General features: G+C 39.3%; 1 protein-coding gene across 18 annotated transcripts in view; it reads right to left on the reverse strand.

Annotated features, from left to right (window-relative positions):
• Positions 1 to 19,982, reverse strand: part of plh (pasang lhamu) — a 180,785-nt gene that overhangs the window by 80,116 nt on the left and 80,687 nt on the right. For 14 of the 18 annotated variants that reach the window (XM_067787652.1, XM_067787643.1, XM_067787635.1 and 11 more), the window contains 2 exons: positions 16,574 to 16,736; positions 16,274 to 16,481 (listed from right to left, as the gene is read on the reverse strand). In XM_067787652.1, the coding sequence (XP_067643753.1) occupies positions 16,274 to 16,481; positions 16,574 to 16,731 (366 nt within the window). In that variant the 5' untranslated portion in view covers positions 16,732 to 16,736. Of the gene's footprint in view, positions 1 to 9,862; positions 10,221 to 16,273; positions 16,482 to 16,573; positions 16,737 to 16,849; positions 16,992 to 19,982 lie in introns of those variants that run through there. The other 4 variants (XM_067787740.1, XM_067787613.1, XM_067787758.1 and 1 more) reach the window with 4 other exon arrangements.

Consider the following 19,982-nt stretch of genomic DNA (forward strand, 5'->3'; position numbering starts at 1 on the left):
GATCCCGAGCTGAATGGCTCATTGAAATGCTCTAAATAACTTTGAGTTTTTGTTTTTAATGAAAACTGAAACCACGTAAGTTACTGCTGCTGGTATATAAAATTTACATATCGTTAGCTTAATGTGAAAATGTGCTAAGTCACTTTTTTTGAAAAATTGTATTTTAATGCAGTTTTAAAACTGAATTCAAAATACATCGATCATAAGAAACAATATTTTAATTTTCAATTTTTACGTGCTGTTTGCAATGATGTGTAAATGTGATAAGTCGTCAACTGTTTAAAAAAAATCTAAGTCAATCAGTCAATAATATCAATCTGAATTAGTAGTCATTTCTTTGTGCGCGCATTTTATTTACTTATTTAATTCATTCAGTCTAAAAGTACATGCTTTGTTGTTGTTGTTGTATTAACGATAAAGACACTCCCCGAAGGCTTTGGGCCAATGTTGATGGTCCTTTGCCGCATATAGATCCAGTACGTTCCGGTAACAAAGCACTATTAAGGTACAAGTCCGACCATCTGGGGAACGATTTATATGACCACATTCAACCTTTTAGGCCATCCCGTCCTCCCCACCCCCTACTTCCATGAGGAACTTGGGGTCGACAGAGCCTCGGCTGTCAATGAAACAGAATTCGCCACGGATAGGTGAAGTTGGCAATTGGGTTGGAGAAGCTATATATTGCGCTGGGAACCCCTTGAGGGGGTTGCCTACACAACCTCTTGAAATTGGTTTCACCCAATTCACATGCCTTTGGTGTTTGATAAAAGCTTTGCGCTTACCATAATCTACTTCAATTCTTACAAGGCGATAACTACATGCTTTGTTATAGACTAGTTAAAAATAGAAAAAAATTCAGCTTAAAATTATAAAAGCTGTATTAAAAATCAATAACACTACTGAATCGATTTGCCAGATGTATAGTCCTAGTTATAGGTTCATTCATAGCATAATTCGTCGTATTATTTATTTAGATAAAGAATCTATTATGCCGAAGATCACGCAGTGGAATATATGGAATGAAAAAATTAGATAAATCAGAGCAATTGGTGCTAAAATTTATTACATTATAGGCAAGCATGAGTGAGATTCAAGTTGTTCTGTCATGCAAAGCCTGAAGACCAAGCAATTTGCACCTGCTGGTATATGATGGGAGGCCAGTGAAGCATACTTACTTACTTAATTGGCGCTTAACCGTCTAAACGGTTATGGCCGTCCAACAAGGCGCGCCAGTCGCTCCTTCACTCCGTCAACCGGCGCCAATTGCTCACACCAAGGGAGTTTAAATCGTTTTCCACCTTGTCATTCCAACGGAGTGGGGGCCGCCCTCCACCTCTGCTTCCATAGGCGGGTTCCGATAGACACACTTTCTTGTCCGGAGCATCATCATTCATTCGCATAACATGGCCTAGCCAGCGCAGCCGCTGCGTTTTAATTCGCTGGACTATGTTGATGTCTGCGTATAGCTCGTACAGCTCATCATTAAATCTTCTTCGGTAATCGCCATCGCCAACGCGTAGAGGTCCATAAATCTTTCGAAGAACTTTTCTCTCGAACACTCCCAAAGCCGCTTCATCTGCTGTTGTCATGGTTCATGCTTCTGCCCCATACAGCAGAACGGGTACTTTAAGTGACTTGTAGAGTATAATTTTCGTTCGCCGAGAGAGGACTTTACTTTTCAATTGCCTACCTAGTCCAAAGTAGCATTTATTGGCAAAATTGATTCTTCGCTGGATTTCAGTGCTGATGTTGTTGCTAGTGTAGATGCTGGTTCCCAAATAAACGAAGTCTTTTACTATTTCGAAATTATGGCTGCCAACAGTAGCGTGGTTGCCAAGGCGCGTATGCGCTGACTCTTTGCTCGATGACTGCAGGTACTTCGTTTTGTCCTCATTCACCATCAAACCCAGGCCAGTGAAGCATACGTAAGCAATTTTTGTAAAACAATTTGAACTCTCTCGATTTTATAGGAGTTATATTCATAGAAAGATTCCATATTATTGAGCAATATTCAATACCACTTCTGACCAAGGATATATAAAGTGCCTTCAACGTCATAGGGTTCTTAAAGTCACTGGTGTTACGTCTACTGAACCCAAGCATTGCAACAAATTATGAAACAACGAAGCCAATGGTACTAGAAAAAGAGAGTTTGGAGTTAAAAATTACACTCAAGTCCTTACTCTCTTGACAACGATTAAGAGATTTAGTATTTAGTTTGTAGATAAAGTATGTGGCAGTTGTCTTTTTGAAATAATACACAACAGAGCATTTGTTTGAATTTAAATATAATTTATTGTCTGCGCACCATCCGACAAAAGAGTCCAGATCAGAACCGTTAGAAATAGTTTGACAAATAAATAGTATTTTTTGTGAAATATATAGTTTTAGTGTTTCAGTTCAACCATTAAAGGTGAGGAGTGATGTGAAAACATATTGAGTAAAAAGTGCCAAGTCAGGAGAAAAAATTTGTTATGAGTGCGGAAATTGTGCTAAGTCATAAAATAGCTGCTGGGTTGGCATACATGATTTTTATTTATCTTTTTCATAGCTTCTACACTCGAAAGCATTGCAATTAAGGTATCCTTATTAACAGTTTTGAAAAAAGAAGGTTATTTCAAAAGTTATTCATTTTTTTCGTCTCCTGTAAAATTCGTAAAAGTTGACTTAGCACATTTTCACATTAAGCTAACGATATGTATTCCTATTTTGTATTTGAGTGGCATATTTTGTTAAACGAGAGCAAAGAGACACTTCAGCTGAAAGAAGTATGAAATATAAATAGAATATAATTAGAAGAGGAAAGAGAAAAGAAATGAAAGTCACAATAGCATCAACAACCTGCTTCTCTGGAAATTTGATTGGGTTTAGGTTGGGTCGAACTAAAATAAATAAAATTGGAAGGCGCGATAGCCTGCAAAGAGATTTTAGGCCGAGCGTCTCTTCCAATTTGCGTTGTGCTCTTTTTTAATTTTTCCTATAAATTGGCGGGACGGAACCTGCATATTTTATGTCGACACCGAACGGCATCTGCAAGGCAGATGAATTTTCACTGAGAAGCTTTTCGTGGCAGAAATACAATCGGAGTATTTGCCAAACCACTGCCGAGGGCAACCCCGCTTAGAAAAACTTTTTCTAACAACGACGACGCCAGTTGGATCGAATTGGTGCTTCATAATCTATTTACAGCCAATTGCTCTGTATAGTCTAAAGGCGAACTTACATAAACGCTTTGATCGAATGGCTTTGCTTTGAGGCGACCCAAATGTATATGTAAATCCGCCTTAAGGCTGGTACTGCTGACAAATTCCGTGCGCTCATACCAGCGCCCTTGCCAAAATCAACGCATTGTGTTAACGCAATTGCAATAGGTGTTCTTTTGATGGTGCTCAACAATGTCATTGCTGTCATTCCCGCCGGCGGTTAGAAGACGATTTGCGAAACGATAAAATGAAATTTGTTCTGAATATCGAGAAAAGGGTTAGGGTTACCAGAGCACGTTTGACGACCAAATAGAAGAGCCCCAATCAAGTGCCAGGAAATATGTTATAGAATAACTCCGTCCAAATAACTCCGTGGCAAATGCTAGCAGTTTTCTAGGACCCAACTTAATTGCTGCCTCGAGATCTGGCCACTCTGCGGCCCCTGTTTCCTGGAGCCTTGACCTGGTGAGCGGAGGACACAGGACACGGACACAGAACGTGCTCAACCGTTTCTTTCTGCAGTTCACACTTCCTGCACTTGCTGCTACTGACGAAGCCTAACTTATAAGCATGTGACGCCAGAAGGCAGTGTCCAGTCTTCTCTCTTCAGAGATATGAGCCACTTTGTGAGTCTAATATCGTAGACTTTGCACATGATCTTAGAAATTTTGCAGCCCCTTGCTTTTGTCCACGCCTTTCCTGCTTGATGGATCATATGCAACTCCTGTCTCCTTTAGATTTTTCACACATGGATTGGGACGTCTATCGTCGACTCAATGAGTGTTGCACCCTCCTTTGCCAACTCATCGGCCGTTTCGTTACCTTCTTTTCCTTTATGACCGGTAACCCAGTAAAGAAGTATGGTCCGGCCTGAGTGAAGTTTTTCCAATGCTTCTTTGTATTCCAGAACACCTCTTGATGAAGTACTGTGTGAGATTATTGCCTTAATCGCAGCCTGACTATCAATATATATATTGTCGCGACTGCGGCTTAAGCACGCTTCCTCCAGAATATCTGCTGCTTTCTTCACTGCTATAATTTCCGCATGAAAAATGCTGCAGTAATCTGTCAGGATCTACTTATTTCTGGGTCGACACAGTAAACAGCAGACCCAACCCCTTCCATTAATTTTGAACCATCCGTATACACGTGTATACTATGTTCTGCCATGTCTGCATCCCGGCACCAAACTGCCGGCTCAGTTGTGGCCTCAATCTCTCTTAGGAAGCCCAGGCACGGGACCATTTATTCCGACCGGTATTAGATGGCGCTATACTGTTGTGGCCATAAGGCCTGAACTCAAGCTGCCCCAGGCCTTAAGCCTTGTTGCAGTTGCTAACGCTATGTTTTTGGCCGTTAGGTCTGCAGGCGGGATGTGTGGAATGGCATGCCATGCTGCTGTCGGGGTAGTTTTTAAGGTTCGGGTTATGCTTATCATTGATACTGTAATAAATTTAATACAATACCGAGTGAAAAGCACTCCTAATCTGTATAGTGCTTGTTCTCCTTTAAGTAATTGTCAGCACCTGTATAGTATCTTGTTCGTTTTCTGTCATATATTATTAATTTTTTTAGATGTTAGAATTGTAACGTGATTGTTTGGACATTTAATTTTAAAATAAATTTACATTCGGGAGAAGATTATATTTTCAGGTGTGGTGTTCGAAAAAAAACTTCGACCACGCAATCCGACAGAACTATCAGCTTAAAATTGACGCGAATCCAGATAATGGCTGCATGATTAGAATTAGGCAATTAGTCCGGATTTTTATTTTTTAAGGACGAATAAAATCCAGCCCCTTAACTATGGAACGGCCCATCCAAAGACAACAAAATTTTTACCAATCGATACACCTAAGTACCTTCTTGTTGCCCTGTAGGCATTCTTCTTCGTACCAATTGGTTTCAGTTGAATGAGACGTTCCTCCACATGGGTGAACGACAACACTTATCGACGAAGTCTCTTTCCCACCAAGAATTTGACACAGGAACTGCGTTTATTTGCATGAACTCTCCAGTAAATGTCACAATTCTTTACAGTCTTCTTCCATATATCGTCCATCGCATCTCTTGGATATCGGTGATGTCATCTTTTTCCTTCACTAGGACAACAACCAGCCGGGAATGGGCACCAGGGGCATTAAAGCAACGCACGTTACCGGTGCATGCCCTCAAGTCATACACCTTTAAATGTTTGCAAGGTTAGTCATCACAAAACTGTTGGCTTATTATCCGAGGCTTGCTTTTTCTTTTAGAGCGTGGTTTTACGTGACGGGTGCCAAGCCCTGCACACAACCCTCTTAGCGTGGATGATAGTATTACTATTCACGTCTGTAAAGCGAGCCGATCAAAGGCCTACGGCCACTGGCACCTTCTGGTGGTCGGACTCTGCCGATAGAATCTCACAGCTAGCGCTTACACCCATTATGTCGGAGTGGTCTAGCCAGGTTGTCGCCTCCTCACAATGGCTCACTACTTAACGTATGTTCAGTAGCGTCTCAGATGGTACTTGCTGCCAAATGGCCGGAAGGCCACCGCATGTAAAAGAATTGTATACCATATATGACTTTTTTATTCCTTCGACATTATTTAGGTCGGTAAATGATTTTAAGTTTCGATATATCGAACGCATTTTTGCTCCGCTGCCAATATTTCTTCAGCCAGTATTCCCTGCAAAGGAAGGACACATTTTCACTCTACACTTACGGTTCCAAAACGGATCGCCAATAGCTATAATCACTATTGGCGATATTCTACCAGAGGTGATTGTCATTCAAAAGAATCGAATGAAGGAAAATCGCCAAACACTGATATCATATTTGGATTGCAATAGCTATAGCTATTAGCGATTTGTCAAAAGCGGCGATGCAATCACCAATAGCGAAGTATCGTTCCATCACTAATTTCCACCATGTTTATACTCAGTTGAGCAGAGCTCACAGAGTATATTAAGTTTGATTGGATAACGGTTGGTTGTACATATATAAAGGAATCGAGATAGATATAGACTTCCATATATCAAAATAATCAGGATCGAAAAAAAATTTGATTGAGCCATGTCCGTCCGTCCGTCCGTCCGTCCGTTAACACGATAACTTGAGTAAATTTTGAGGTATCATGATGAAATTTGGTATGTAGGTTCCTGAGTACTCATCTTAGATCGCTATATAAAATGAACGATATCGGACTATAACCACGCCCACTTTTTCGATATCGAAAATTTCGAAAAACCGAAAAATTACGATAATTCATTACAAAAGACAGCTAAAGCGACGAAACTTGGTAGATGAGTTGAATTTATGACGAGCAATAGAAAATTAGTAAAATTTTGTACAATGGGCGTGGCACCGCCCACTTTTAAAAGAAGGTAATTTAAAACTTTTGCAAGCTGTAATTTGGCAGTCGTTGAAGATATTATGATGAAATTTGGCAGGAACGTTACTCCTATTACTATATGTACGCTTAATAAAAATCAGCAAAATCGGAGAAGGACCACGCCCACTTTTAAAAAAAAATTTTTTTTTTAAGTAAAATTTTAACAAAAAATTTAATATCTTTACAGTATATAAGTAAATTATGTCAACATTCAAACCCAGCAATGATATGGTGCAACAAAATACAAAAATAAAAGAAAATTTCAAAATGGGCGTGGCTCCGCCCTTTTTAATTTAATTTGTCTAGGATACTTTTAACGCCATAAGTCGAACAAAAATTAACCAATCCTTTTGAAATTTAGTAGGGGCATAGATTTTATGACATTAAATGTTTTCTGTGAAAATGGGCGAAATCGGTTGATGCCACGCCCAGTTTTTATACACAGTCGTCCGTCTGTCCTTCCGCATGGCCTTTAACACGATAACTTGAGCAAAAATCGACATATCTTTACTGAACTTAGTTCACGTGCTTACTTGAACTCACTTTATCTTGGTATGAAAAATGAACGAAATCCGACTATGACCACGCCCACTTTTTCGATATCGAAAATTACGAAAAATGAAAAAATGCCATAATTCTATACCAAATACGAAAAAAGGGATGAAACATGGTAAGGTAATTGGAGTGTTTTATTGACGCGAAATATAACTTTAGAAAAAACTTTATAAAATGGTTGTGACACCTACCATATTAAGTAGAAGAAAATGAAAAGGTTCTGCAGGGCGAAATAAAAAACCCTTAAAATCTTGGCAGGTATTACATATATAAATAAATTAGCGGTATCCAACAGATGATGTTCTGGGTCACCCTGGTCCACATTTTGGTCGATATCTGGAAAACGCCTTCACACCACTCCCTTTTACAACTCTCATTAATACCTTTAATTTGATACCCATATCGTACAAACTCATTCTAGAGTCACCCCTGCTCCACCTTTATGGCGATATCTCGAAACGGCGTCCACCTATGGAACTAAGGATTACTCCCTTTTAAAATACTCATTAACACCTTTATTTTGATACCCATATTGTACAAAAATTCTAGGGTCACCCCTGCTCCACCTTTATGCCGATATCACGAAACGGCGTCCACCTATGGAACTGAGGATTACTCCCTTTTAAAATACTCATTATCACCTTTCTTTTGATACCCATATTGTACAAACAAATTCTAGGGTCACCCCTGGTCCACCTTTATGGCGATATCTCGAAAATGCGACCACCTATACAACAACCACCACTCCCTTTTAAAACCCTCATTAATACCTTTAATTTGATACCCATATCGTACAAACACATTCTAGAGCCAACCCTTGTCCACCTTTTTGGCGATATTTCGAAACGGCGTCCACCTATAGAACTAAGGCTCACTCCCTTTTAAAATACTCATTAACACCATTCGTTTGATGCCCATATTGTACAAACAAATTCTGGGGTCACCCCTGGTCCACCTTTATGGCGATATCTCGAAACGGCGTCCACCTATAAAACTAAGGCCCACTCCCTTTTAAAATACGCATTAACACCTTTCATTTGATGCCCATATTGTACAAACAAATTCTAGGGTCACCCCTGGTCCACCTTTATGGCGATATCCTGAAACGGCGTCCACCTATGGAACTAAGGATTACTCCCTTTTAAAATAATCATTAACACCTTTCTTTTGATACCCATATTGTACAAACAAATTCTAGGGTCACCCCTGGTCCACCTTTATGGCGCTATCTCGAAACGGCGTCCACCTATGGAACTAAGGATTACTCCCTTTTAAAATACTCATTAACACCTTTCATTTGATACCCATATCGTACAAACACATTCTAGAGTCACCCCTGGTCCACCTTTATGGCGATATCTCGAAAAGGCGACCACCTATACAACAACCACCACTCCCTTTTAAACCCCTCATTAATACCTTTAATTTGATACCCATGTCGTGCAAACACATTCTAGAGTCACCCCTTGTCCACCTTTTTGGCGATATTTCGAAACGGCGTCCACCTATAGAACTAAGGCCCACTCCCTTTTAAAATACTCATTAACACCATTCGTTTGATGCCCATATTGTACAAACAAATTCTGGGGTCACCCCTGGTCCACCTTTGTGGCGATATCTCGAAACGGCGTCCACCTATGGAACTAAGGATTACTCCCTTTTAAAATACTCATTAACACCTTTCATTTCCCTGATCCACCTTTATAGCTATATCCCTAAATGGCGTCCACCTATAGAACTATGGCCCACTCCCTCATAAAATACTCTTTAATGCCTTTCATTTGATACACATTCCAGGGTTTCCCTCGGTTCATTTTCCTACATGGTTATTTTCCCTTATGTTGTCACCATAGCTCTCAACTGAGTATGTAATGTTTGGTTACACCCGAACTTAACCTTCCTTACTTGTTTTAGTTTGATTTCGATGGTCGTACAGTAACGAAGTGTCGGAAGCGCTCTTATAACAGAGTACCAAAGAGTGCGTGTGACACGTGCTCACCGTTCAAACATTGAAATCTAAATAAATAATTGATTTTGCTTTCGTGCACGTTACGCGTTCGTGTATACTTGTATATATTCACAATTTGGTAACCGTGTAAATGTAGTGGTGCCCACCGCTGATAATGATTCATGAATGAGACGTCATTAATTGAAGTTAATCAAATGTATTAACGTATTTTTTATAGGAGGCCGTAAGTTGCTTAGTCCCGGGCCCGGATTTTCTCTCTAGGGCCCTGGTTCAAACCATATACATATTTCATATTCAGATTAAAGAAGCAAGAGTTGCATGATGATTACATTATCGCCCAATACACTAAGAAAGTTGCCCTTATCATTGAAAAGAGGGGACTATAGACTCATGATAGTTAATCTGACTGGACATTACCTTCTGGCGTCACATGCTTCTAAATTGGGCCTTGTAAGTGATAGCAAAGCTATGAATCCAGCTATTACAAGTGGCACAACTATCGGATCTAGAAGAAGCAAGCAACTTAGGTACTATTGTTTTTGATAGGTTCTTTCAGTTTGGTCGTTGAGCAAACCTCTGATAATACTATGGACTCGTTCAGTCCATGTGATGTCGTCACGTACCAAGAAATTCAACCTAACCTCCTAACCTTATGTTAAAACGCTTAGCTAAAGCGAAGTTTCATTGATCTACATCCCTATCTACTTCCAACTTTTTAATTTTTTTTGCAAATCTATGCATTATTCATAACACATCATTTAAAAGTAAATATTTCTTCTATATTGAATGCTAATTTATAAATAATTATTACAACTTCAACTAAATTTTCGTTACATTCATTAGCATTTACATTCGTTGATTTGCTATGCAATCGAGTTGATCCCATCGGCGGTTCAATGTGTCAAATGATAATGCAAATCGACAGACGGATGTTCAAACTCGACATGAGGTATTTCCAAATATTTTACATATGTCAAAAATGTTGTCCAGCACATACTAAAGAATGATGTGAATACTACTTGGTTTTTTGGTGACACAAATGCGAAATTCACCGTTTGCACGCATGGCCAATAAATTATGCCAACTTTGTAAGCTTCGAGAAATTTATCACTAACCTGCAACAATAAAATAGATAAAACAGAATTTGAGGGCATTAATCTATAAATACACAAAGGCATACGACGACGAATGTATGTATGTACATAATAATCATAAAAATAAATAAACATTAATTACCAAATGGAAACATGTGCAACTAAACTTTGCCATATTAAGCTAATTAAAAAATTTTTATTTGCTTAAAGGATTAATGGTCAATGGGCCTAAATTTGCATCTGCTTTTAGCTATGGTGTGAAATATTACTTGCGTTTTTATACTCAGCTGAGCAGAGCTAACAGAGTATATTAACTTTGTTAGCATAACGGCAATCCGTAACGGCATAAACTAATCGAGATAGATATAGACTTCTATATATCAAAATGATCTGGGCGAAAAAAGAAATTTATTTAGCCATGTCCGTCCGTCCGTCCGTAAACACGATAACTTGAGTAAATTTTGAGGTATCTTGATGAAATTTGGTATGTGCGTTCCTGGGCACTCATCTCAGATCGCTACTTAAAATGAAAGAAATCGGACCATAACCACGCCCACTTTTTCGATATCGAAAATTTCGAAAAACCGAAAAAGTGCGATAATCCATTACCAAAGACGGCTAAAGCCGTGAAGCTTGGTAGGTGGGTTGACCTTATGACGCAGAATAGAAAATTATTAAAATTTTGGACAATGGGCGTGGCGTCGCCCACTTTTGAAAGAAGGTAATTTTAAAGTTTTGCAAGCCGTAATTTGGCAACCGTTAAAGATAACATGATGAAATTTGGCAGGGACGTTACTACTATTACTATATATGTGCTAAATAAAAATCAGCAAAATCGGATGAAGAACACGTCCACTTAAAAAAAAAAATTTTTGTTTAAGTCAAATTTTAACAAAAAATTTATGATCTTTACTGTATATAAGTAAATTATGTCAACATTCAACTCCATTAATTATATGGTGCACCAAAATACAAAAATAAAAGAAAATTTCAAAATGGGCGTAGCTCCGCCCTTTTTCATTTAATTTGTCTAGAATACGTTTAATCCCATAAGTCGAACAAAAATTAACCAATCCCTGTGAAATTTGGTAGGAGCATATATTCTATGACGATAATTGTTTCCTGTGAAAATAGGCCAAATCGGTTAAAGCCACGCCCAGTTTTTATACACAGTCGACCGTCTGTCCTTCCCCTCGGCCCTTAACACGATAACTTGAGCAACAATCGATATATCTTTACTAAACTTAGTTCACGTACTTATCTCAACTCACTTTATCTTGGCATAAAAAATGGCCGAAATCCGACTATGGCCACGCCCACTTTTTCGATATTGAAAATTACAAATAATGAAAAAAATGCCATAATTCTATACCAAATATGAAAAAAGGGATGAAACATTGTAATTCGATTGGTTTATTGACGCAAAATATAACCTTAGAAAAAACTTTGTAAAATGGGTGTGACACCTCCCATATTAAGTAGAATAAAATGAAAAAGTTCTACAGGGCGAAATCAAAAGCCCTTGGAATCTTGGCAGGAATACTGTTCGTGGTATTGCATATATAAATAAATTAGCGGCACCCGACAGATGATATTCTGGGTCACCCTGGTCCACATTTTGGTCGATATCTCGAAAACGCCGTGACATGTATAACTAAGGTTCACTCCCTCTTAAAACCCCCATTAACACCTTTCGTTTGGTACCCATATCGTACAAACACATTCTACAATCACCCCTGGTCCACCTTTATGGCGATATCTCGAAAAGGCGTACCTATAGAACTAAGGCCCACTCCCTTTAAAAATATTCATTAACACTTTTTATTTGATACCAATACAAACACATTCCAGGGTTACCCTAGGTTCATTTTCCTACATGGTGATTTTCCCTTATTTTGTCTCCAAAGCTCTCAGCTGAGTATGTATGTTCGGTTTCAGCCGAAATTAGCCTTCCTTGCTTGTTTTACGTGTATATACATATGCACTTAAACTTTTAGGGCATTTCATTGAGCCATCCAGCTCTGGATCATGATCAAATATTATTGAAACGATCCGGATCAGTACTATGAGAGTTGGCAGCACTCAAATAATAGTTTAGCTTTTCTATCATGATTTAAAATGTATACATTGTAATTATTTCATGACCTTAATAATTTGTTTTCAGACTTAAAGTAAATATGTTGTCGAGTGGAAAAAATTTGTTAAATTTCGGATGCCCTAGTGCATATGTCTGTAAGTGCTACCAAGTACAGAGGGTATGCTGTTAAAAGTTTTCCCTAAAAACCAAATCAGCAGAGCCACCCTGTTGATCTGAAATTGATCCAGCTCGATATCAGGATCTCAGCGTTGTTGTTGCATTTGCATATTAAATTTTTTTGGTATCTGGATCAGATTTTATTGGAACACAGTTTTTATATGGACTGCCAAGTGCATAACTTTATCTACACTTAAGAAATTGTTGCGCATAAAATTAGTACTGATAAATTTCAGTATGCATTATGCTCAGATGCAACTGAAATGTGTCTCTCCATTTTATCCCTACACTATTTTCCACTTCTATGACCGACGGCGGCCACTGTGGTGTGATGTTAGCGTGCTCCGCCTACCACACCGAAGATCCCACACCGAAGATTCACGCCCCGGGCAAAGCAACAATAAGAACAAGTTTTTTCAATTAGAAGAAAATTTTTCTAAGCGGGGTCGCCCCTCGGCAGTATTTGGCAAGCACTCCGAGTGTATTTCTGTCACGAAAAGCATCTCAGTGAAAACTCATATGCCCTGCAGATGCCGTTCGGAGTCGGCATAAAAACAAATAGGTGCCATCCCACCAATTCATAGAGAAAATTAAAAAAAAAGGAGCACGACGCAAATTGGACGAGAAGCTCGGCCTAAAATCTCTTCGGAGGTTATCGCATCTTACATTTATTTATTAATTTTTTACGACCGAAAAGTGTGTATGTCCACGATTTAGCTATAGGTTATAGACTATGACCAACAGCGCAAAGTATTACTTCGTCATACATAATCTGTCTCTTAGACTGATAGAAAATACCAGGTGTTAATCATCCAATTATGCCCAATATTATGGGATATGTCTAGGATACGACTAAACGGTTTAAAACCCGACCTAATACCCGACGTATACTGTAACATATCAGGAAGGAATAGTGGAAGGACTTAGACAATCGCAGGGAAGTTACAATCTATACAGCCGTTTAGCAAATTGTTTACTGGGAGCTAGGCTAAAGCTCTGCAGGTCAGGCAATTTCATCGACTTTGTAGCTCATGCAGAACTTCGAAGCGGTAACGGATTACATAAATGCTTTGGTCGCGTTGCTTCGCTTTGACAATTTGACATCGCTATACGATAATGATCAAACATCTTGACAGTTTCTTCGCAGTGAAGCGACTGGATTCGCAAGCACAGTAATATTAGAGGGGGCATTCGCTGACGTGGTAGTCTTGAAAGGTTTCAAAATGGAAGTAAAATAACCGCGAAAGGTAAGGAAGCGTAGTCCACGCTCTACACTTCCTTGAAGTCGATTCACCGTTTCCTTTGCCGATGTCTAGTACTGCAAACAAAGCGAATGTTCTTTCGATATTCTGGAGAAATTAGAAGAGATGATCCTTCACTCCCATTTAAGTTCATATTGTGCAAAGCAATTGGCATTAAAGAGGTTAAGCAGCAACTATTTTATTCAGTTGTATGTTTTTCGAAGATTTCAACGTGACGGCTATAAAGAATTTACAGGGCGTTCCTTGGCTACCCTTCACACACAGATTGATGTGCTGCAAATGAACGTTAACTAACGTCACTACTGGGTAAAAACCAAGATTGGGGCTCAATTTTATCACCGAAGTTGCACTCCTACCGAGAGGAGGAGATTTTGCGCGGCATACTATAACTGAGAGACCCAAAAAAGGGACATAAACATGAATCTTAAACGACTTGTAAACTAACACAAACGAACCAACCCAGAGGTGGCGCAGGATGGCGTCCCGTGCCCATATTGTTTTAATCTATCGAGTCTCCCTTTCCCACTAAAAGGAGTTACCATTGTTTCCTACGCCGACGACTGCACGATGATGGCAACAGGTCCTGGTACTTCCATTGATGAGTTTTGCTGCAAAATTAACAACTATCTACTCATCTTTTTATTTATTTCGCCTCTTGAAATTTGGCACTATCACCAAATCTCGGAAATATTGGACCTCCACGTTGATAGCATGGGTGCACATAGCTACCCATAAAGGAGTTGGCCAGCCACTTGTGTACTATGCATTTCCGATATGGTCGCCGAGTTTAAAAGAAACAAAGTGGAGGAAACTGTAGGTCTGTCAAGACAGCGCGCTCAGAACAGCCACGGGATGTCTTCTTATATCGACAGAATATCATTACACAGTGAAGAGGGAATACTCCCCATAAAGGAGAGAACAAACTGCTAAAGAACCATAATCTTTAATTGGCGCTTAATAGCCTAAGCGACTTTGGAATCTATTAGCTATGCCTGTTTCGCGATAACTAACGCCAATTGGAAGCAACATGGGAGGTGAAGTCTTCCTCCACCTGCCTCTCCCAACTCAGTGGCGTTCTCTCCCTTCCTCTGTTTCCAAACTGCGGTATCGACTGAAACAATTCCTTGGCCGGAATTTCTTCGTTCATTTGCATAACATGCCCTAGCAAGCGAAGCTTTGGGTTTTTATTGCTGAAGAACTAATTTCTATTAAATATGCATAAATCTAAGCATCCTAACTTACTTACTATAGGGACATAAGGAGTCATCTTCGCAAGTACTATGACGAAGTTCGGCACGCAAGAACTCAGCCGTTTGAACCAGATGAGCAAAAACAGGTCCTCAGACTCATCCACGATGTGTTGACAAATGCCAGTATCAACGTCGATATATGCAATGTATATTCTACATGTAATGTGGCTCCACATGACACCAACCATCTTTTCAATTGCAATGTAGAACCAAAGCCTCTAACACCTAAGCCTGTTTGGATCAATCCTATTGAAATTGCTAGTTTCATTGGACTTTCGATGACAACTTGTGAATGATCGCATCTATTGGAGGAGGCGATGCAGTGCTACAAGAAAAAGCCAATCATCTTAACATCTCTAAAAGTACATACATATGGTTCAACCTTGTTGAAACTGCCATTTTTCTTGGACTTCCATTAGAAGATGCGGTGAAGCATTGCTAATAAGGCAGGGACATTCGCTCTACCCTGTCATAAAATGTTGTTGTTGACAGGGCCTGCCAATAGACGATCTTGGAAATGTCGGCTGAGCAGAGTTATAACAACAGAAGTTGATATTATACTCATTTCTGGCAAATAGCCTGGTGCTTTTTAAGAAGCTAGACAGCAAATTTCACTCTAAAACATAGAGCAAGAAAGTTGCAAGAGATTGTGCGATTGATTTACAGGACATAGGTCATGGGAAGAGTACATGCCAGACATTGCTACAGATTTACACATCTAATTCGAAGGCGGACGATAGTGCACACTTTTTCCATTAGCTCAGCTTTCCGTTTATCGTGAATCCATTCTAGCCCTTCATTAAAAAAGGATGTTGTTGTAATTATTATTATTTTTTTTTTGATTGGGTCATTATGCACTGTTTGCTGTTTTCTGTGATTGTGAAACGTGACTAACATCCTAATCTACCCTATTCCAATTGCAAAGCATATCAGACCCAAGGGAATTGTATAAAAAATTGCATTGAGTTATTTCCTTTCCAACTGATTGCCATAGGCAAGCACGACTACTTCTATATGTATATGAATCTCAAATGGATCAAGTGACAATAATGTCATTAAACAAAACAACCCCAAACCTCACTTACAAAAAAAAAAAAAAAAACAGTCCCATTAACGCAACAACAATCACATCATAACTTAGCGGCTACAAAAATGACACTTTAGATTTATTCATTTACAGCTTGTTGTCAATCTACCAAAATGAGTTCACAGCTGACTATTGTTTTCTTTGCATTGGTCTTGACGCTACATTAGAAATACCTAACATATGATGCATTTGTGTCAAAGCCGTTTTCCATTCTTACTTACCTCCTTCTTAGCTTGCTGAAAACTCCCACCATCCATGAGATTCATAAAAAAGAGGAAACTACTTATCGCAAACGGATCGTAGGCCACTTGCTCGGTAAGGGCTTTGCAAAGTGATGACCTAATGTCGGTGCGGGGCCACATGATGCCGGCCAAACGTATCCACACGTAAATTGTTGGGCCCATAAAAAGAGCTCCAAATAAACTGAACCTGTTTTAAAAGCGAAATGTGGAGTTATGAGCTTACAAAATGATAGATATGTAGGTATGTGAATAAGAAAGTACTGTGGTTTGTAAACTCACCTGAGGCATTTCATCCAATCATAATCATGGTATGTGCGTTTCTCAATTATAGTCTGTTCGATGAGACAACCGCAGGGCCATAGCGTGCCATACGACAACATGCCACGCACGACTTTGTATCGACTTGTAAATTCTATTAATTGACGAAACATTTTCATGGAACCTGTGTGATGGAAAGGAGGAGATTATTCGAACGTACTTTTCAAAGTATAAATGCTGTGGATTTAGCAAATTTTAAATACTTTTGTGCCGTCAATGAACGAAATGTGTACTCACTACTTTTTATACTCAGCTGAGCAGAGAACACAGAGTATATTAATTTTGTTCGCATAACGGCACCCCGTAACGACATAAACTAATGGAGATACGTATCGTCTTTTATATATCAAAATGATTTGAGCGAAAAAAGAAATTGATTTAGCCATGTACGTCCGTCTGTCGGGAAATACGATAACTTGAGTAAATTTTGAGGTATCTTAATGAAATTTGGTATTTAAGTTCCTGGGCACTCATCTCAGATCGCTATTTAAAATGAACGACATCGGACTATAACCACACCCACTTTTTCGATATCGAAAATTTCGAAAAGCCGAAAAAATGCGATAATTCATTACCAAAGACGGATAAAGCGATGAAACTTGGTAGGTGCGTTGACCTTATGATGCAGAATAGAAAACTAGTAAAATTTTGGACAATGGGCGTGGTAAGATAATTTAAAAGTTTTGCAAGCTGTAATTTGGCAGTCGTCGAAGGTATCATGCTGAAATTTGGCGGGAACGTTGCTCCTATTACTATATGTGTGCAAAATAAAAATTAGCAAAATCGGATTACGAACAAGCCCACTTTTTAAAAAAAAATTTTAAAGTCAAATTTTAACAAAAAATTGAATATCTTTACAGTATATAAGCAAAGAGAGTAGATTAATAAGAGGGAGCATTGAAGAGTCGTTCATTCTCCACAAAGTGGGACGGCTACACCAGGAATACACCATACGTTTTGCTCCTGCTTCGTTTTCACCATCTGGATTAAAAAAGTCATGAGCCTGGGCATTCGCGCAATTTTAGTGATGTAAATTGCATGGCGCCAGCGCACATGCGGTGCCAGCTCAATGGTAACTCATTGACGCAATGATTCCAAGCGAATTTTTGACGCTACTTAGTAGTGAGTGTGTAGTACATTTCACTTGCGCTATTGAGTGAAACGACTTTTGTGTGTCAGGCACGAGTTTGGTGTTATTTGCGCTACTCGCAATGATGACACTGAGCTGATGACGGTAGCGCTGATAGTTCAGCTTTTGAATCAGAGAAAGAATTGATGACCCGTGTAAATTATTATGGCTTTGGCAATTATTGGCTGTGACTTTGAACTAAATAAATGTTGCGGCCATAACAAGCAGAGTCATTTTTGAGTTTTATATTTTAGATTTAATGCACAATTAATATGGGATGTTTGAGCAGCCAAATAATAACAGTAGTATTGCTGAAGTGCTGCCTAGTTGATGGAATGTCGCTAATTTCCTAGCGATGATCAATAGATTGTCAACATTTCATTCAACGAACGCGCGAAATTGCCACATCTGCTCAAATGTTGCTGAAGAACGTTATCCGCTGTCATAAAAAGTAACACTGCTGCAGCTCGAACACACCCTATATCGAGAAGGTAACAAATAGACAACTTAGCTTTTTTTTACAAATCGCTTGGCTGAGATTTTCATTTGTTGATTTAACTTAAGCTGTTATGCCAATATTTTTCAGCCAGCTTATTTTCAAATAGGTAATTTTTCCAAAAGCAAAATAAATTACAGAGTTATACAGCCTTAAAAAGTCAGCTATGTTGAGGCAGGCAGCATAGCAAAAGGTATGATGAATTCCTCGTACAGCCGTCCCACAATTTCCACAAAACTTTAGAACTCTATAATGTACCATCTTATATTTAGAGAGTCTTTGCCCTGGTCCACATTTTGGTCGATATCTCGAACACGTCTTCACATATGCAACTAAGGGCCACTCTCTTTTAAAGCCCTCATTCATACCTTTAATTTGATGTACACATTATACGGTCACCCATGGTCCACCTTTATGGCGATATCTCGCAAAGGCGTCCACCTATAGAGCTAAGGCCCACTCCCATTTAAATTACTAATTACCACCGTTCATTTGATACCCAATTCCTACAAACACATTCTAGAGTCACTCCTGGTCCACCTTTATGGCGATATCTCGCAAAGGCGTCCACCTATAGAGCTAAGGTGCACTCCCATTTAAAATACTCATTACCACCTTTCATTTGATACCCATATCGTACAAACACATTCTAGAGTCACCCCTGGTCCACCTTTATGCCGATGTCTCGAAAAGGCGTCCACCTATAGAGCTAAGGTGCACTCCCATTTAAAATACTCATTAACACCTTTCTTTTGATACCCATATTGTACAAACAAATTCTAGGGTCACCCCTGGTCCACCTTTATGGCGCTATCTCGAAAAGGCGTCCACCTATAGAGCTAAGGCCTACTCCCATTTAAATTACTAATTACCACCGTTCATTTGATACCCAATTCCTACAAACACATTCTAGAGTCACCCCTGGTCCACCTTTATGGCGATATCTCGCAAAGGCGTCCACCTATAGAGCTAAGGTGCACTCCCATTTAAAATACTCATTACCACCTTTCATTTGATACCGATATCGTACAAACACATTCTAGAGTCACCCCTGGTCCACCTTTATGCCGATGTCTCGAAAAGGCGTCCACCTATAGAGCTAAGGTGCACTCCCATTTAAAATACTCATTACCACTTTTCATTCGATACCCATATCATACAAACATATTCTAGAGTCCCCCCTGGTCCACCTTTATGCCGATTTCTCGAAATATAGAACCATGGCCCACTCCCTCTTATAATACTCTTTAATACCTTCCATATGATAGCCATGTCATACAAACACATTCCAGGGTTACCCCAGGTTCATTTTCCTACATGGTGATTTTCCCTTATTTTGTCTCCAAAGCTCTCAGCTGAGTATGTAATGTTCGGTTACACCCGAACTTAGTCTTCCTTACTTGTTGTAATTAAGTTAAGATTTGAATTTACTGTATGATAGATAAGCACACCTCCCACTACACCGCGGGGAGCGAAAACAATAGGAATATTTTAAGGCAAGATGTAGCCTACTTTTCCGTAAGCGAGGCGGTTTTTGGGCTCTAAGGTATGCGATGATAACATGGAGTGAGATTTTGGTGTCCAGGTGAGGGCATCGTAACATACAGAGAAGAGTAACATGCAGGAGGTCCTTATACATACTCCTGAGGCACTCAAGGGTCGAGTCGCTAGGCACTGGCTTAGCTAGGCTAACAATCGATGGGAACAATTGCAGTCCTGAAGAGTTTCTAAGAGCGTATGGTTAT

The sequence above is a fragment of the Eurosta solidaginis genome, chromosome 1 (assembly GCF_040869045.1).
Source record: "Eurosta solidaginis isolate ZX-2024a chromosome 1, ASM4086904v1, whole genome shotgun sequence".
Taxonomy (NCBI): Eukaryota; Metazoa; Arthropoda; class Insecta; order Diptera; family Tephritidae; genus Eurosta; species Eurosta solidaginis.